General features: G+C 33.2%; 1 protein-coding gene across 1 annotated transcript in view; it reads right to left on the minus strand.

Moving 5' to 3' along the window:
• Positions 1-18263, minus strand: part of A1CF (APOBEC1 complementation factor) — a 44210-nt gene extending 25947 nt beyond the window's left edge. The window contains exons 1-3 of the mRNA XM_025042322.1: positions 18165-18263; positions 3551-3685; positions 1570-1700 (exon numbers count right to left, since the gene is read on the minus strand). Of these exons, the coding sequence (XP_024898090.1) occupies positions 1570-1700; positions 3551-3685; positions 18165-18263 (365 nt within the window). The remainder of the gene's footprint in view (positions 1-1569; positions 1701-3550; positions 3686-18164) is intronic.
• Positions 18264-20121: the final 1858 nt, after the last annotated feature.

Here is a 20121-nt window from a genome sequence, read left to right on the forward strand (position 1 = left end):
CTCCTCTTCCCCTCCTCCTCCTCCATCACCTTCACCATAATCATCAGCAAACATTTCCAGAGCATCTAATATGTGTCAAGTACTAAGCTTTACGTGCATTATTTCATTTATTTTCTATAACAGCCCAATGAGGTAGATATATTTTTATTTCTATTTTATAAAGACACTAAAATTACAGGGGATACTGTTACTTATCAGTGTCTGCAGCAAATTGATTGATTGCACAGTAGTCCCCCTTATCTGTGGTTTTACTTTCCATGGTTTTAGTTTTCCTATAGTCAGCCACAGTCTGAAAATATTAAATGGAAAATTCCAGAAATACATAGTGCATGAGTTTTAAATTGTGTGCCATTCTGAGAAATATGATTAAATCTCATGCTCTCCCACTCCATCCTAACAGGATGTAAATCATCCCTTTGTCCAGTGCATCCACACTGTATATGCTACTTGTACACTGAGTAGCGGTTTGAGTTATCCAAACACTGTCATGATACTGCAGTGCTGTGTTCAAGTTAACTTTGTTTACTTAATAATGGTCCAAAGCCATTCACATAACATTTATTACAGTGTATTTTTATAAGTGTTCTATTTTATTATGATAGAGTATAACTTCATATATTTCTAATATTTAGTGCCGAGAAAACAACACTATCACATTCAGATATTTGGACCAAAATCCTAGGTTTTCTCCCTGAATTCTAAATGTACTCACACTCTAAATCTGATATTTAGCCAGTCTTATCTATTCAACCTCCAAAATATATCCCAAATCTAACCCTTTGCACCACCTTCGCTACTAAACACCTGTGCAACTATCATCTCTCGTCTAGATTTACTGTACTGCAGCAGCCTCTCACTGGCTTCCCTCTTTCAATCCTTACTCTGCTGTAGTCCATTCTTTACCAACAGCCAAAATGACGTCTTAAAAAACATGAATCTAATTAAAACTGCCCTATAATTTCCCGCTTTTATTAGAATAAAATCCAAAGTCTTCTTTATGGCGTGTAAAGCTCTCCAACTGCATCGCCTTCAACCCTCCTCTTTTGACTCTCTCCCACCACATTGGCTTTCTTTCTGTCCCTCTAACACGTCAAATTTGTTCTCGTTTTGAGATCATTTTGCACTTCCTGATCTTTTTTTTTTCGTGAATAATCTTCCTCCAGGTATGACTGTCATGGCTGACTTTTCCTCATACAGCTTGATCCTGTTTCCTCGTTTTATTTTTTTATACTCTTTTAAATAATCTTATATATTCATTTGTTTACTATGAGGACAGGAAGTGTACCTTGATATATTTCTAATAAATTGTGCCCAGAAAATATTTATGAAATGGATAAATTAATATATTTTATTTATTTAAACATTTCACAGAACCTAATTTGGCACCTTATATAGAGTTGATAGTAAATAAATATTTCATTAAATTGATTTTCCCCAAGAAAAAGAACTAACCTCTTTTACTTCTGGTTTGGTTATCTTTTACATATACCGTGTTAGATAAACTTGATAGAAGAACAGATACAGGTGCCTTGTCTGATTCACTTTAAATCTAGAAGAGGTGAATCTTACCTAATTTCATAATTATTAAGTTGCTTGATGGCATTCTTGGCTTCCTGTTTATTTGAGAATGTTACAAAGGCATATCCTCTATTGTTGCCACTAAAATCCATCATCATTCTCATTTCATAAATTTTACCAATCTATAAGTAATAAAAAAGAGAAATTCATATTTATACATTTGTACTTCCAAATGAGCACACATGCATACGTGCACACACACACCCGTGCTTGTATGCATGCACATGCACACAATGTTTTTCTGAAGTCTATCACTGCCATATTTGGCATTTGCACCCTAGGTGAAATGGTTTGCAAATTTTCATGCTAGTTTCAGGTCTAGTATCTGACTCATGGGCAAAGTCAAATTAAATAAAACAAACAAACAAAATTGTACAAGTAGCATTTCAGCCTGAGTTAACAGAATTTGTTTCTCACAGAGCAGATGACCTTTTGCCACACCATTATCTGGGGATTTATACAATGCTTTAGGGACCTGAAAACACATTGTCATCAGAAGTACAATTTCTTGATTGGTTTGTCCTTGCCTTCTCCATTGACCTCTGAAGTCTCCATAGTTTTATCTTTACTTGGTCATACTCTACTGCTAATATTTAAAACAAAACCCAGGAACACTTACTTGGAACTTTGATAAACTTTCTTAGCTATCTTTTCCCTCACTATGACATCAAAATGAATACAGAAGATGTGTTTCAGGGGATCGTCTGGAGAGCCCTGTTATTTTCACAGTTCTGTAGGCTGAAGGTCAATGCTAATCTTAAAACACCTGATCCAGGGCCAGGAACTCTATAGTAGGAGGGCACTCGCTATGCCTCTGATTACAGCTCCTCTGCTTTGCCTATATACTACTTCTACTTGGTACCTATATGTTCTCCAGAAATCCAGACTCAGCAATTCATTATTGCTGGCTGCCATAAGAAGGGTGACCCCAAAAATATGAGGGACATGTGCAGGGAGAAGAGGCATTATTAAACATATGCTATTACCATAGTTGTTGGTTACCCCTCATCTAAGCCTTGCCCCTCCCCAAAGTATTCAGTGAGGGGCACTTATTTCTTCTGGGCTTATTAGGAAAGAGTCCAAGCATATTTCATTTCTGTGTTTCAGGTATTTCTTGTTGTTCATTTTCAGGTTCAAGATATAAGGTTCTTATAGGATTAAGTTCTCATAATTTGTCCACATGCCACATGCATAAAATTAGGAGCAGTTCTGAATCTGATGCTGAGTTACACACACACACACACACACACACTTGATTTGGGCATTTAACGAAAGACATAGCTAAATTCATTTATGCTATATATATATATACACATATATATATTTTTAGGAATGTGGTTGTTTAAACACTACTTGGTAAATTGAAAATAACTGAATTTTTTTTCTTTTAACTTAGGGTTTAAAATAATTGGAATTAAAACTGAGGAATTATTATTCCTTAGTTATTATATAATGACTTTGAGAACCCATGTTATTAATCTTGTTGATGCATTTGGGCAGACAAGAAATTCAAACTTGAAGAAAATTTCATTCTGGATCAATACATAAAATCACATGTTTGAGCCGTGTTCTTTTTATGTAAAAATGTTGCACACACATTAAAATGTCAAGTGTTGAGAAAAAACCCTTTTTTTTTCTTTTTAGACAGGTTGTTGTAGCGTTATTTTATTTTGACAGACACATTGAGTTTGCAGTGATATGACATGCCACTGGAGATCGAGGCTTGAGATATAGATTTGAAAGTCATCAGCAATGATATCTGTAACAGCTGATGTCAAGCTGTCAGTAACAGGACAAAGTGCTGAGTGAAGGCAATGATAATTGTGACAATCACTAACAGGTGGAAAGGTTTTAACTGCTTGAGGAATAGCAATTGGAAGAGAAACCATCACTGACCAAGAAGAATGAGTATTAAAAAAGAGTGAAGAGAATAGTACTTTTCCCTTAAAAGATAATTTAAATTTGGACTCACTTTTTCACATAATGGTATAAGTTCATCCTCAAAAAGGTCTCGGGGAAGTTTTCCAATAAAAATTTCACAGCCCCTTTCTGGGGGTGCAGCATCCCAACCAGGTGGAGGACCACCATATTTTCTTTGTCCATTCTCCTGCAAATCCAGAGTAGGTTGTATGAGGGAAAGAAGAAAACAAGAGAATCTTTAGATCAAGTTTCTCAATTATTTTTCAGAATCATTTCACAATAAGAAACATATTTATCATTGACAAATAAATGTTGAATGGTCAGAGGATAAAAATTATCAAAGTCTCTTGTGTGTATTTTAATACCATGATATATGTAAGCATGTGGAAACTTGTAAAGTGCTAAACAAATATAAGGGGTTATAATTTTTTTCTGTTGTCATTCATCAAAGCCTAATCATCAAAGGATCTGGCAATAATTTGGGGCTGGGGCTGTAATTTCACTTTAAGGATATATGGTGTGGTGCTAAGAGTTCTGTAACTGTACTGCTTGGCTCTCATTGGTTATGGGGCCTTGGGCAAATGACTTCTCAGAACCTCAATTTTCTCATATGCAAAGTGGGGGATAATATCGGCTTTTGATTAAAGGAGATAATGCATCAGATATGCGTGGCACAGCTCTTGGCATGTGATGTGTATTCACTGGTAATTCTCTTCTTGCCTCCTTGAAGATTCTAAATAGAAACATTGTGAAGATTATCATTTGAAGGAGGGGCTGGCTAATTTTGGGGGTAGCTGGTGAGGAACTTAAATCTGTTTTCAAAGTTGATAAGATAGTGAGAGATGCTGACTAATATTAAATTTCTTTGTGGGAAATAATGCCATTCTCTGTCCAAATAGAATTAGCTTCTAGTTTTTTCCTTTGTCCTAACAAACCCTTGGTTAATTTAATGTCCTTGTTTGGGGAGGAGTGGTATTGGTGCTTCTTTGTGATGCCAAATATCTTTATTTTTCTAGAGGTTAAAGATCTAATGTAACTTCAAGAGCCCCCAAATGAAGAATAGACTTAATCCACCACTGTTGATCTGAAATAGTTCATTTGCTGGGGAAAGGTAAACTTACTTTCCATTTAGACATGGCTGAGGCTTTTTGTCATTATACTTTTTTTGGTGATTTTTGAAGAAAAGAAACTATAAGGGATCAAATATCAGCTGCATTACTAACTTCTACAATTAATACTTTAAAAAGTTTTATAATACAAAATGATACACAGTGGGAAAACATAATAATGTATAAGTTAAAAAGAAAAATTTCCAAATGCTTCAAATGACTGGATGTTTTTCATTTTACTAAGTATTTAAATATTTACCTCAGGAGTTCCTATACTATTTTCTTCCTCTATACTCTTGCATGATTATCCATTAGCAAAATTTTGGTATTTCTGAGAAATCTGGGAAAGAAAATATTTTATACTTATAGGGAAAAAAAAAAAAAACCCTTAGGAATCCAATTGGTATCTCAGGCAAGAATTTCCTAAATTATAAATTTGATATTTTTACAGATATAGTAAGGATTTTGTTTACTTTTATTTTTTTTAAACAAATACCTATAAAATACTTGCTATATGTCAGATACTGTTCTTATCCTCAATGTCATGGGTTACTATCCCTATTTTACAAAAGACTTACTAAGCCCAGAGAGATTTAAGTAATTTGCTAAAATTATGTGGTTGGGAAGTGAAATGAAGATTTGAACCCAGGCATTCTGGTTTCAGAATCCATCAGCTTAATTCTCATTTTGTTGCCTTGTTATATGAAAGCCTAATACTTGTCATAGATTCATACATTTAAATACTTATTCATGAAAGATTTTTATCATACCATTAAATTGCAAACTTTCTGCTGCATTTGAAATCATTTTCAATTTCCAATTATTTTTTCACACAATTTTTGAGGGGAGAACATTACATCTGCTGCTTACAGAGAGGCATATTTTGATTCCCAGACTATAGTTTGCCTCCCTGGGTCAACTCTCTCCATTTGGTTGATGGTGATCTCTCTGAGGCCATTTCTGTATGTATATCTTAAATGTCTAGACATATACTATTCAATAGGTTATTGGAAAAAAACTTAGAATGAATCTGGCAGTATTTTTACTCTTCAGGTTGAGGAAACCAAACTTTCATCCCGTAATAGTAAAATGATTATTCCAGAATTACTGATTTGAAAGTTTTGTCTAATAGTTTGAAAATAAATAGGCAATGAGCATATTGAAGTTTTTTATTTTCCCTTCAACTTTCTTGGTATAATTGCTGAAAATGTCACCAAACTATTTTGTGCATATCATGTGTATAGAAGGAGTCATCTGCTCACCAGCCAAAATAATTGGACAGGAAAGCTTATTAATTGTCTTCAAATGGTTTCTATAAACACTTGAAATAGTTTCTCCAAGAATATTTTTTGGGATCACAAAGAGTCTGACTAGTTCAGAGATGCCATGAAGTTTATGCGCCAGGGGAGATGTGCTCTCTGAACCACCCACTGGGCTGAGAATGTACCAGTGATCAAGGTTCAGGCCAGTTTAAGACGGGCACTGGGCATTAGTCATGGGGTCAGAATAGCTGTCCATCACATGGGAAGGACAGTTGGGAGCTGGATTGCTGGTATTTTAGGCACAGTTTTTTATAGTTGTAGAGTTTAAAATAGATAAACCCAGTTATGACTGCTCTTTCCCCTTCTAGCTGATGTTCTTCTTGTGGAATGCATTCTCCCAGCAGTACAAATAAATATATTAATAGTTCAGAGAGAGAATATGGGTTTTTGTTTTTCATGAGGGAATATTCATTCAACTCTGTGAACTTTTATCTTTTCCCCAGTCTAAGACTTGGAAACCATTCACTCTCTCTAGTCACATATAAATGGATAAAAATATTCAACTACGTAAATTAAAAATTGAAGACCCAATTCTATCTATAAATCCAGTGGTTTTAATTTAAATATTGAATGCTGAGCCTACCTAGTAACTCAGCGTATATGTCAAGAGTATTTGGAAGTTCCTTTTGTCAGATATTTTAAGCCTTTCATTATGGAACCGTAGAGCCTTTAAGAGATTATGTATACCATCTTCTTGGATAAAACCACACAACTTTTAACAAATAATTCTAAGCAATAAATCTTAGCATGAAGGTCAAGCAAACTGATTTCATTCTAGTCACGCGTCAGAACTTTTTATACATCTGGAGAATTTGGGCAAAATTGCCTTTTCCTATAGCAGTTAACATGTCAGAGACTTGCTTTTCTAGCTTCCCTTGCAGTTAGGACAGTCATAGTCATAATAAAATAAAATTAAGTTCTGTTGCAGAGATTATAATGGTGTCAACTTCAGTGTTGAGCACTCTGTGATGGTGGATGCATTTTCTTATCATTCCAGATTTGTGATATGATTTTAGGGTTCATTCCTAAAAGCTTGCCTTTGTTTCTGGTTCTCCAAATCCAAAGTTTCTGTGAACAAATGCCCTTTTAATAAACTCCTTTTTTGTATAATTAGTCAAGTTAGCTTCTGTTACTTACACATAATAGATATAGCAAAAACAAAAACAAAAAACAAACAAACAAACCCAAAACAACTAAAACAACAGCTAATCCTAATTGAGTCAGGCACTGTGCTAAGTGCTTCACTTGTGTTAACTCATTTAATCTTCTCAGCAAACCTATGTGGATGATACTACTTTTTATAGATCAGGACTCCAGGGCATGGAATATGTCCAAAGTCATTCAAGCAGTAAATGACAAAGACAATTTGAATCCCGAGTCCATGCTTGTAGTCATGACATCATTTTTCTTTGCTTTTTATATTAACCTACTACATTTATTATACAGATGAGGAAACTGAGTCCAGAGATATTACGTGAGTTGTCTATGTCACGTTGGTTTAAATTTGACAATGCTAGAATAAAGGTCCTATGATTCTTGATCTGGTGAACTTCAGACATATATACTGTTCAAAAGTCCTGATAACTTTTCTTCTTAGGCTTACCAGCCTCATAATTCTGCATTTTGTTATGTCACATCTACTTACTTCTTTAGCTTCACCAAATGTGGAGACCAGAAGGTGTGTTGTCTCTCATAAATGAGCCCATTCATAAAGTAGAAGGACATTAATGAATGAACCCTCATTCTGTCTTTTTGTTTTCTCCTGAGTAGTAATTTCAATTCCTGTAATGATTCTTTGGAAATTTTATATTCTAAATCTGTAATTATTGTGGTTCTCTCTCTCTTTTTTTTTTTTTTTTTGCCAAGAGGGAAAAAACTGTATATGCCCTTATAAAACTGCTTTCAGATGTTCTATCCACCTCCCAATGATGTATTTATTTCTGCTCCTGTTCTCAGGTGCTAGACAATATACCCCTGTTAGGTGGCATTTCTAGCCTTTACAAGCATGCCAGTCACCAGGGCCATACCCACAATAGTGATTTTGTCACCAAGCTCCTGGGGACTGTTCTCACAGTTGATGTGAATGCATTGAGAAAGTCTCTCTGGACTGTGTCTAGGGAGTTCATGAATTAATACTGTATTTTCCCAGTTATTGATTTGTAAGATTGGATAAAAGTCCTTATTAGACAATATTTCTATGTCTTTCTTACTTATATACCACCTATATATCTCATTATGAGATAGGTTCAAGGCAAATCTAAAGGAATTTTAATAAGATATGCAAAAAGGATTCTCTTAGATGTGATTTTTACTTTGGCTCTGCTTATGAAGGCAATAGATGGGGCTATAGGGAATATTCATTTTGTTAATTCTATATAAAAGATAATAATCTGTTTTGTGTATTTAGTTTTTTTACCTTCGTATCTTTTTAAGATCAGTGACTTCATGTTGGTGAAATTTATTTTAGACTGGGAATTTTTAGAAAGCATAATTTATTTAACTTATATACTGTAGAAGTTGGCATGCCCTTATTAGCCGTTCTTTTTTTTTTTGTCTTTGCAAAATATATGTAATATGGATGCCAGATATTATTTTTCTAAAAATAGAAAGAGCAATAACAATTGCGATATTAAAAGGATGTTGAAATTTGTAGAAATGTGAAACTATAGTTAGAACGAGAAGGAAGCGGGGCATAAACATAATATACAAATATAAATTTAGCTTTGTCATTATATAGCTTAGAGTCTCTTGAAAATGTGGTATGTGAGAAGATATTAGATAATTTATAGACCAATGCTTTATTTTAATAGTTATGCATTTATTTTATTGTATATTAGAAAAATATAATTATCACATAAAACTTGTGGCTTTTCCATTTATGTAAGTGAGAAAAAGTTTACTTTTAAAATTAAGTGGAAATAGTTGATTTAATAAATTTTAAGTAAATAATATTATTGGCAGCTTTTGTTTATGGCAAAATGCACAAAGAAAGATACAAAAGACTTTGGCTCTTGAAAATGTATCTATTCATATCACTCTCCCCAAAGCTCTTGCACTTGATCTTTAAAATCGTATGATTTGGTTCATCCATGAAAACACCTATTAGTAAATTATGAATCATGTTTCTGTATCAGATCAGAAGACTATTAAAGGTCTATTGCCCAGGAAAATGGTCTTAATTATATTTCAAGTTATTGATTGTCTTATGGAGGCAGAACTAATTTCTTATCAAATGATACACTTAAAATTAAAGATTTTTAATATTTTTCCTTTGCTTTTAAGGATTATGTGTGGCAAACCATGCTTTAGGAAATCAATATCTCAAGTTTCATAAACAAACAGGCTTTAAAAAATGACTTGTATTTTGTAAAGCTTTGTATAAGCTTTTTGTCAATTCATGGAAACATTAAATTCAAGAACATGTTTACACAAAATTAGATTCAGAAAACATTTTTTTGAGCAGATATGTGTGTTTCTACATAAGAGAACAAGTAAAATGCCAACTCACTTCTAAGGGACTGTGTTCATATTTTGCAACAAAGTTTACATAGTGATGGACTGCAAAGCATATATTTACTTTTTTGATACTAGGATTTGCTGTGTTTACTGCTCACTTCTGGCTCTGGGCATGTGTCTTGACGCATCGGTCCGATCTACAGGTACTTCTAAATTTCATCCAAGAAATAACCAGGTAAAAGTTTTGGCGATGACTTTATCCATTTTGGACTTTTATCTTTTTGCCACATATAATTTATTCAGTAGACCTATACAAATTTTTATTACTTATTTACTTTATTTACTTTTTTTTTTGCCTTTTGAATTGACTAGTATTATAGCAGTTGAAGATCTGGTTAAATTATATAAAGCTGTACACATAAAGGTAAAGACAGTCATCCATGTGTGTGTACATAAAGAACATTTGGTTTGGGTAATTGCTCACCTGCCCTTTCCTAGTTCAACATATGACAGGGAGAATTTCATCGAATGTACTTGCTTTTAGGTAAGAAACATAAATCTTACACAGTGAGAATTTTATGCAGTCATTATTCTCCTTACCATAGTCTCATGAATTTAAATTTCTGACAAGTTGAGAAACTTGGCAAGGCATTAAATCTTTCCTGACTTTAAATTCTTCATTTATAAAGATATAGAGTTGACTAAGTGATTGCAAAGATCTTGTGAGGGTGTTAGGATCTTGTGAGGGTGTTAGGATGCTTGTGAACGAGAGGCTCACTTTGACACCATATTAAAATGTGGGAAAATGTTCATTGAATATTTTATGAATTAGTCAATAGGATCCTTAAAGACATTTTGTAGGGGTGTTGTAGGGATTTTAAAAATTAGTGTATCTCCAATTGCATATCCACTTAACATCTATTTCATTAATTACTTAATGGCTATCTTTGAATTGATTCACTTTCTTAAAGAAATTTATGCAGAAAAGAAAATACATATTATTCTTATAAGTATCAGTATTATATCTCATAAAAAAGTATAAAAACAATTACAAAAGAGGGAAATTACGATTGAATTCTAGCTAGACACTACTGTCTACTAAAAACTCTGAGCCCTCGTCCTGCTTTCCAGGTTTAAAAAATTAGCAGGGGTTGAAGAAGTGTTTAAGACATACTTCCAACAACTAATTTTTCAATGTGAAAGCTTGAAAGAGATTTGAAAATGGAATAATTTTTTCGCTATGAAATTTAAAGTTATTTAATGTTATGTCAATGTACCATTTAACGTCATCTCAGCTCTCTCCAGGCACCTCTGAAACAATGTTAAAAAGAACACAGCTGCTGAAGTCCTTGCAAATCTGTAATTGTATGGCTTTGTAATCTCACTTTTTTACTCCTTAGCCTATGTCAGAAATCTATCTTTGCATTTTATAACGATAAGCTTTTAGGATCTGAAGATGAAGAGTCACTTATTTTTGGTTGCTGATCAGTATTAAACAGGTAACAATTAAAAAAAAAACAACAAAGTTGCCTGAAAGCAAAGTCCAAAGTCCAAAAGAGCTGACCATGCTTCTGTGTATTTAAGTCATGATGTTCACACAGATTTTTAAGCTGATAAAATGGAAAACCTCATGTGATTCTAGTTTTAAGGAAAGCACTATAATACATAGTTTGCAAAGATTTTGAACTTTACGGTGGAGACCTCAAAACCAACTCTCTATTAGGCTATTTGTGGAAGAATTCATTGCTGTTGGAAAATAGCTTCTGGAATGTATTTCTATCTCTTGGGATGCTGAAGTTCCCATCAATGTCAGGCACACACATTTTCCACAAGAGCATTCACAGAACTGTTCCTTCATTTGGCGTCTTCCACACCATGCTATGGCATTTCTGGCTAGCGGAAACAAGGCTTTTCTGAGCTTTAAAATTAAGTTGGCCTGTGGGTGGATGGAGTGATAAGCTTAGGGAAACACGTGTCTGTGATGGTTTGCTGGTCCCATCTTGTTCTCATTCTTAGTCTTCCTATTTAAAGAATTAGTATTCATGCACTTGGTGAATAACCTAAGTCCTTGGGTAGCAGATACATGAGCAGGTGGTGAGACCAGGCAAAAGAAGAAAAAGGAGGACCCGGGAACTATATTTCACTGTGAAGTCAAATTCCTATTTCTGTCCCTAGGATTTTTGTGTGGTGCTTGGAAAAGAATGCCAGTGCCACAGTGTTTTTCCATCTGCCTCTTGCTGAGCTAATCTAGATGAAGCCAATTGTAAACACTGAGGCCCAAAGTTATTTATTTTTATTGCATTATTCGTAGGGAAAAAAGTTGCAATTTGAGAAATAATCAGGTTTATGTTGACCTAGCACCATCCTTTGTACCTTATAGCTTGTACGTATTGGTTGAGGAATTTTAGAATTAAAAAAAAATAGTTGTATTGAAATTCCATGTAAGAGAACATACATGGAAAGAAAAGTTTGAGGGGTAGGAATTAGAGACTGTATTTTGTTTCTATTTTGAGGAAATTATTCCCAGGAAACCAGGCTGATGGCTGATTTAAAGTAGAGATGGATCAAACCACTATTTCTCTTATTTATCTGCTGTAATCTAATTGAATTTTAAATTTAAGACACACCAACGTCACTGCTCAAGGGGTCATATACTTTACAAATGTTTTGATTAAGCAATGGTAGGAATTTTTTTAAAAAATTGTGAATTAGCTTCTAATATAGATTAAGGATTAGAATTGGGGTCAACAAATTTTCTGAAAAAGGCCAGATAGTTGATATTTTAAAAGGCTTAAAAAAAAAAAAGCCTTAAAAAAATGCGAAAACTTTTCATTGCTTACAATCATTACAAAAACATGTTGTAGCCACGTTTGAGTCATGGGTCATAGTTTGCAGACCTCTGGTTTATGTCTCTACTGAGTTGTAAAACTCGGGGGCTGGTTTTCTAATGGTAAAACAAAAGGATTGGACTATATCAGTTTGAAATTCAAACATATAAAGAATTAAAAAGAATAGCCTAATGAACCCAGGTGCATCTCAGCCAACTTTAATAACAAAGGTTTCTCCATGAAATTTTCCCAATTTTTCTACTCTGAAGTGAATGCTCCATAGAAAAATTTTCCACTTTATGAGATTTTTCCTCATAATAAAAATAATTTATAATCATTGTAGAAAGTTTGGAAAATAAGAGCAATAAGGAAGAAAAAATAGCCCAGAGATTACATTTTATTATTTTCTAATATTTTTATTGCATTTGAATAATTTCTTAAAATATTTGGAAATTGATATATACAGTTTTACATTCAGATTTTTCAGTAAACATTAATTAAAATTTGGACACTTCTCCATTTTTCTTTGAAATTAGTTTTACATGACTATATAATTTGGAAATATAAGAGTGATCATATTTTAGTGACTGGTAATATTTTATTGGATATTTAGGTTATGTTAATTTTTAAACATAAATTCTACTATTATGAACATCTTTATGTCTAAATATTTATCCTCATTCCTTAGGTCTAAGAGTATGGTCAGTTTTAAGGCTTAAAACAGAAAGGTAGCAGCCACATCTGTATTGTTCATTCAGTGCAGGCTTATGTTGTCAGTTTTAATTTGGGGTACATTTATTTTCATTGCAACTACTTTATGTGCATTTTAGGTCAGGCATTATATCTTCTACAATGCCAAGGTCTCATACCAACCAACAGATTGTCTTCAATAATAGGGACTAAGAAAATAAAACAGAAAAGCAAATATATAATCAAAACCCTTCATGTTTATTAAGAACAACCATTGGATTAAGAAAGCAATGGGAGTATCATACTTCATAAAAATGTATTGTGTTGTAATGATTTTTAGAAAGTAGATTATCAATAGGATAACTGGACAAATAGTGCTAATGGATACCATATTTTAAATAATTTCAAAATAATATAGAAATATTCTGAGTCTACTTTTTAAAAAATACTCAGACTACTTGAAGGTTATCTGTATTAAATGTATGTTTGGCTTTAGTTTTAGTAGGTTTAAAATTTGTGTAATTTAACCCCACGTTGGGTGGAAAGCTTTCTGAAAATGCTCATCTATAAAGAATGTTTTTCTAGTTCTAAGGAGAAATTGCAGATGGAAGGAACATCACATGTTGTAGAGTTTATGACCTGCATCATTGATGCATTCTTGAGGAAAGAATCATCATCATGTGATTTTTTTTTTTTTGACTCTCAGAGAAATATATGCTAGTTTTGTAAAAGATGAGACATATAGTTAAGAGTGAAAAAGTAGAGGAGAAGATCACCCTATGTAATTCCATTGCCTGGAGACAAGAACTTTTTACAAGTTAACATTGCAGCACGCTTTCAAAATATTTCTACGTGGCATGATGCATCTATGAAGTTGAAAATTTAACTTGTCAACATTGCATAATTTTTTATCAATAATACTTACGAAATGTCTACTATATTCAGGGAATTGCATTCAGTTTCTTTAATCTCAAGTAATTTGATAAAAATTTTTAGCTATCACTATCTAAAAATATCCAATTATATAAAAATGATATCACAAAGTATATTTTCAAACTTTTACAATGATGTGCTGTTGCATCAGTTGTAATATAACAGACTGGCTCATGTTATTAAGTAACCTGCAAAATCCTATTTTTGACAGCTGTATTTGTCCTGCTAGTGATAAGGGAGCACAAATTCATTACCTATTTTTTCTAATTCTTGTTTTGCAAGTATTCAACACTCAGTATCAGAGACTGCAAAGATACAACAGAAATTAATCCGTCAAACCCAAATTTAGCAAAAACCATACAATTTGAAATGCGTATATTCCCTTGATTGTATTAAAATGTTTATCTTCATTTTTGTACAGAAGATTTTAAAAAAAGTAAACTTGATGTTGCCCTCTTTTTTTTTTTTGAAAATAATATTATTCTTTAATCTAGAGTAGAAAGACTTAAGTATTGAGAAGGCTAAATGGTTTTCCCTCAGTTACAAAGATTTTGAGACTTGTATTTCAGTGCATGTTGGCCTTCTTTTCTAGCCAATTAATCCAATTAGCTGACCAATAACTAGATTAAGCAGAAGGTAGATCACAAAATCATGACTGAGAGAGTGGGGGTCCTAGTCAATGCTGTGGGAAATTAAACCCTAGGGCAGCTGAAGAATTTGTTCAAAATCATACAACTTGTATGTGGAAGAGACCAGTCTCAACCAGTCTCTGATTTTAAGTGTTGGGTGATTTTCAATACTTTGCAGCTGAAATCAGGAAGGATTTTCCAGTTCACTCAAAATGATTGAACTGAGTGTCATGTGTGTATTTACAACTTGATTAGAGGCTTTAGATCTAGATAACTGGGTTTTAGAATTTTAGATTTCTACATTATTAGAGAATTTCTGATCCAATAGTTATTCTGCTGATGGATAAGTATTACTTAATTAAGTTACAAAGTTTAGGCTCAACAAAATATTTTTAGCATGCCCTAACATGCTAACCTCTAAAATCATGATCTTAGAGATAACATTATAGCAGTTTTTAGTTCTGTAAATTTTGTCAGAAATTTTGGCCAATAGCAGTGGAATTATAGCCTATAAATCTTGGGCAAGCTACATAAACTCCTTGTTTTCCTTATCTGGAAATTGGAGATGATCGTAGTAGCTACCTCATAGTGCAGTTTTAAGGATGGAATAAGTTAATATATACAAAGCAATTAGAATGTGTCCAATAAATATTTACTATTATTTTGTTATATTAACTTCTGATATAAATCCTCATTAACATTTTCTGAATGTAATTGAATATATAAGAGCAAAGTAATATGCAGATTGGCCATATATTTTTAGTTTTTTTAAAAACATTTTAAATTATAAAGATAACATAGTCCTATTACTGTTTTCCTTTTATGATGAAAATGTTTTTTAATCATAGCATTAGGTTTATAAAATGATCTCCATTGTTGTTTGCATCTCTTTTTTAAAATATTGTGATTTGCAGATTTTTACATAGCTGTAATAATAACAATTTTCTGTCCTGCAGAATTTTTTAAATGATCACTTAATGACTGAATACTATTTCATTTGTAACGGTGTTTTAAGATAGAATGGGACTGTTTTGGCCTCTGATTGGGATATAAAATCAAGTCACTGGACCACAAAGCAGAACAAAGAGGTAGAGGAAAGTGTTTTGCATTCTTAACTGAATAATTGAACATCCATTGCCCTCTCTTCCACACCCAAGTTTAGAAAAAGAGATTGAAGAGTTAAGAGAAATTTTTGGAGTTTATTCAAAGATATTTGGAGAGCACTGCTGGTGTGTTGTAAATTGGGAGGAACTGCAAGGTGCTTCCTCATTCTAACCAGTAGAGAGATTAATTCGTATTCTCTGCATTTGGGAACACACTAGCCTGGTGGGTCTAACTTACTCCTGAGATATCTACTGGTGTGCAGTGGGTTGGCCTGCTGCTTTGATGTTGGTGGGAAGGAGAGCTGGTTGCTTTGTCACTTATGCTTCTAGATTTTGATGGGTCAGAGAATGTGTAAGCATTTCCAGGGGACTAGAGTGGCCACATATAGGAATCAGGAGTTATTTTTCATCTTCTCTAAGATGGCTATTTGGGACATCAAAAAGAGCTCTGCAGAGGAGACTGAGGCTCAGGCAAGTGGCCAGCCAGAGGAGAGTGTAGCCGTGAGAGATTCTCCAACCATGGACTTAAGGATGTCTCTGGTGAGCCTGCAAACTATCCCATGAGCTTTATGTACCAGAGTTTTACGTGCCAGGTCCAGACAGCCTAGTGCCAATATCCGTCATGGAAGAACTTTCCTGTCCCTTTTCCTTTGCTTTTATTCCTCCCTTCTGTTTCAACTTGGAGTCAGGAATTATAGTTAGCAAACCGGTGGAGAGAACTATGCTTCTGAAAGCATAAAGGAGGAAATATAGAAAAGAAGTTGCACTCCACTCTGACACAGTTGGAAAAGGGAAATAGCTATAACTTCGAATAAAGTTAAGTTTTTGTTATACTGGACTAGACATATTTAGTGGAGGATTTTTTATTGTCTAAAAGTTATCAGAAATGCCATGAGATTTGCCCTAAATTTTATTTGGGGAAAACCAGTTCCCAGAATAAAATTAAATGGACATTTTATATTGTTTTAGGATTATATCTCATAAAATTTTGCTTGTTGTCTGTAATGATTATATATTCATATTTAATAATTTCCTTTTATACATTTAGGTTTGATATATTGAGGTATTATAAACAATGTCACACTAGACAGGTTTATATATATCTATTTCTATCATTATATTTTGGATTACTAGAGATTTATTTCCAGAAGGTGAACACACTTATATATAAATATTGAAAAGTTTCAAAAGGGTTTAAGTGCTTTCCACTACTACTGTGTTTGCATGAATGTTTCAGATACAAAGAAGTTTAAAATAACTGATTTGAAAACAATTTTTGATTTTATACATCAAATATTGATTATAAAAGAGGGAGGGGAAACACTTTCAACTGTACCTGAGCATATGCAAATTATTCTAAGAGTATCTGATTTATAGACTGTCAACTCTATAGGATTTACCCTGAATTATAAAACACCACTTTATGTGGCAGAAGCCTGCACAAAAATACTTCCATCAGTCGTTCATTTTGAAGTACATTAAATTTGGAGACGAAAACATTAAAAGTTTATCAATGATCCTAGAATAATTTGACTTTTATTAAGTATTTAAAAAGTAATAATACATTAGTTGTTCCCTTGTCTTAAATAAAACTTTGGAAAGTCTACCGTGAAATAATACTTTCTGAAATCTTAAAGTCTAAATAAATACTCTTCATTAAGGTGAAGAATTAGAAATAACTGATCATTATATTATCTCTGACAAAGCATGCCTTGACTTATAAGATTAGTTGAAAACTAAATTTAGTACATTTTGCAACAATGTCACAAAGTAACATGTAATAAAAGAACACTGTTGTCTATTTTATTGTTATCCACATATGATATTGGTATTTATAACAACCACAGATTTTAAAGTTGGAAAATTATAACAGGTGAAAATACTTTGGTTTACTGTAAAAAAAAATAGCAACATTACTTCAAATAAGATCACTTACATGTCTAATACTTGTTTGCTTTTTAATGTATCATAAAATCTCTAAAGGAGGTTATCATAAAGAAAGTAACATACCGATAATTCTTAACCAACATCTATGAAGAGACAGTTTAGGATATATTTTTCCCTTTCAAAAATGCTGAACATGGAGAAAAATCATTACATTATCCTAAACTATTGGGTAGGTATTATGAGAAAAGTTCTTGGAATAGCTAGGCTGGCCAAATCAGCAGACCTTGGATCCCACATCTAGAAGTGTTCTCACATCTGCAGTGATCTCTCTGGAATCTAAGACTACTTACTGCCTGGATAGTTTGTTCACTGATTCTTGAAACACTAGCTTGGTTCTATTTCACAGACAGCTTTGGGTGATAAACTCCAGCTGCCTTTTCATTTACTAAAATGGCCTTTCAAAATTGTGATAATCTCTATGACTGTGGACACCAATTCTGCTTTCAAATGACAAAGTTGAATTGATAGCCCAGAGTAGGAAGAATATCACCTGCAGGGTCACCTACAAAACTGAAATGATGCAATCTCTTTACCCACTGGAAAGGAGCATCCATCTAAAGAGTTATACGACTGACCGTTCCCATTTTTGTATCTCACCACTCTGTGAATTCAGTGGTGGGTCTCAGCAGACGTCACAAGAAGTTCCTACCTGGACCAAGCTATATCCTGTGCGCTGGACCAGTGCGCGAAGGGCTGCTTCCTTCTGGGTGCCGCTCAATCCATCCCCGGATTTGTGATTTGATTCCATTGAGAGTGATTATCAGCAAAAAATCAGGTTAATTAAGGTTGCTCACTGAAACCAAATTTAAGATAAATTAAGTAAATTGTTGTTGCCAAGTCTAAACTTGTCCTTTTCATGAAAGACAGCTTTAGGAAACATTCTCTATAAATGAGTCATTAAGATTAGAGCAATTAATAGCCGCACACAGACAAGGCCAGTTAAATGTCCTCATTAAAAAAGAGTTTTTATAGATGTTCAATTTCAGTTGAAATTTAAAAGAAAAAAATGATTAATATCCTTTCTCCGATTAGAATGCAGATCAGTGATTCTCCATCCAGTGATCTCAGAATGTCACCTGAGGCTCAAAAACAAGTTAGCCCTTGCCAACTGAAATAAGTTTAATAATAATAAAAGAATGTACAGAATGGTCCTCACAGATGTGGGAAGAGGGCACTGTTACTAAAACAAATCAAGTCGTGTAAAGTATCAAAATCCTGAGAGTTTCACTTATCTATTTTATGTGTTAACTAAGACATTTAACTACTTACTTTCCAAAGATAATTTATAAAACAGAGTGTCCTGGTGATATATACAGAGGCATCAAATAAACTACTTTATGTAATAAAAACGTCACTGAGGTTTTAACAAAACAAGAAGAGTAGATTCTTTTGAGTGGTGTTAGAAAGGCCTACTAAAACCTAAATCACATACCAGATAGACCACTCAGTAGAGGACATGAAGCCCTTGGTAAAAATCTAAGAAATTATGAAAGTTTACATATGTCCATGTTTATGTATGTAGATAAATATTGCAACTTTAGCATTTTCTGGTCTAGACTTTCTATTTGAGAACATGATTTGAACTCCATTCCCAATGTGATGGTTGATCAAATTTATGAATTTCCAGAGCAAAAGTATGGCCGTATTGAAGGTTTAGTTTATGCATTTGCCAACTGATGCTAATTAATTATTACTTTGCATTACTTTGCAAAATATACATTAGCCCTAATATTCTCTTTGAAAAAATGTTTACAATTGGTCTTAAGCTTATTTTGGTAGTGAATTAATGTGATAGCTCTTTATTTGTTCATGCATCATGAACCATAGCAAAATTAATAGAATATATGCATACATAAAATTCCAATATGTAGCCATAAAAACATCACACGAAGTTCCAATATGTGGCATCTTATTTTATAGAATATGTCAGCAAAAAAAGAAAAAGGAAATTAACCAGAATCCCTTCTTCGTTACTAAATCATTAGTAATGAATCATACATTAATTTGGTCCTGATCAATTTTGATCCTTTAAGGCCCAAAATAAAAGAAATTAAATTTCTTCATAGTAGATATATTTATTTTACTTTAGTAGCTTCCGCAATTTTAGAGAAGGACAGGCTTGGATTTAAATTTTAGTTCTGCCACCAGGATTCGAACTTTTGTGAGACCCTGTTTCCAGTTCTAAGAAAATAATAGGTGCACTGATATCTAACTTGAAGTTTTTTTGTTTGTTTTTGTATTTTAACAAAGGATTAAATCAATCAAATAATGGATATGAGGTCACCTAACATGGTGCTTGGCATACAGAAGTTGCTCAAGAAATATTCCCTTTTTGTTCCTTATCTGTTTCTTTGATTCATCTTAGCCATCATCTGGAGTTCTCTGGATAGTTATTCTTTCTAGCAATTGTCTGAAGTAAAGAGAAATGTAGTTTTGAATTCATTATCTTAACCTCTTTCATATGGCTTTAATAATTAGTTATTTCATTTGTTTGTTTATATTTTTTAACTGGAAAAATCCTTAAGGTCCCGAGTCTGTGTGTGTCTTTCATAGAGCATCTTAGTGCTGCGATGAAAGTTAGACACAATCTAAATTTTCAGTGATGA

Source organism: Pteropus alecto, unplaced genomic scaffold, assembly GCF_000325575.1.
Source record: "Pteropus alecto unplaced genomic scaffold, ASM32557v1 scaffold88, whole genome shotgun sequence".
NCBI lineage: Eukaryota > Metazoa > Chordata > Mammalia > Chiroptera > Pteropodidae > Pteropus > Pteropus alecto.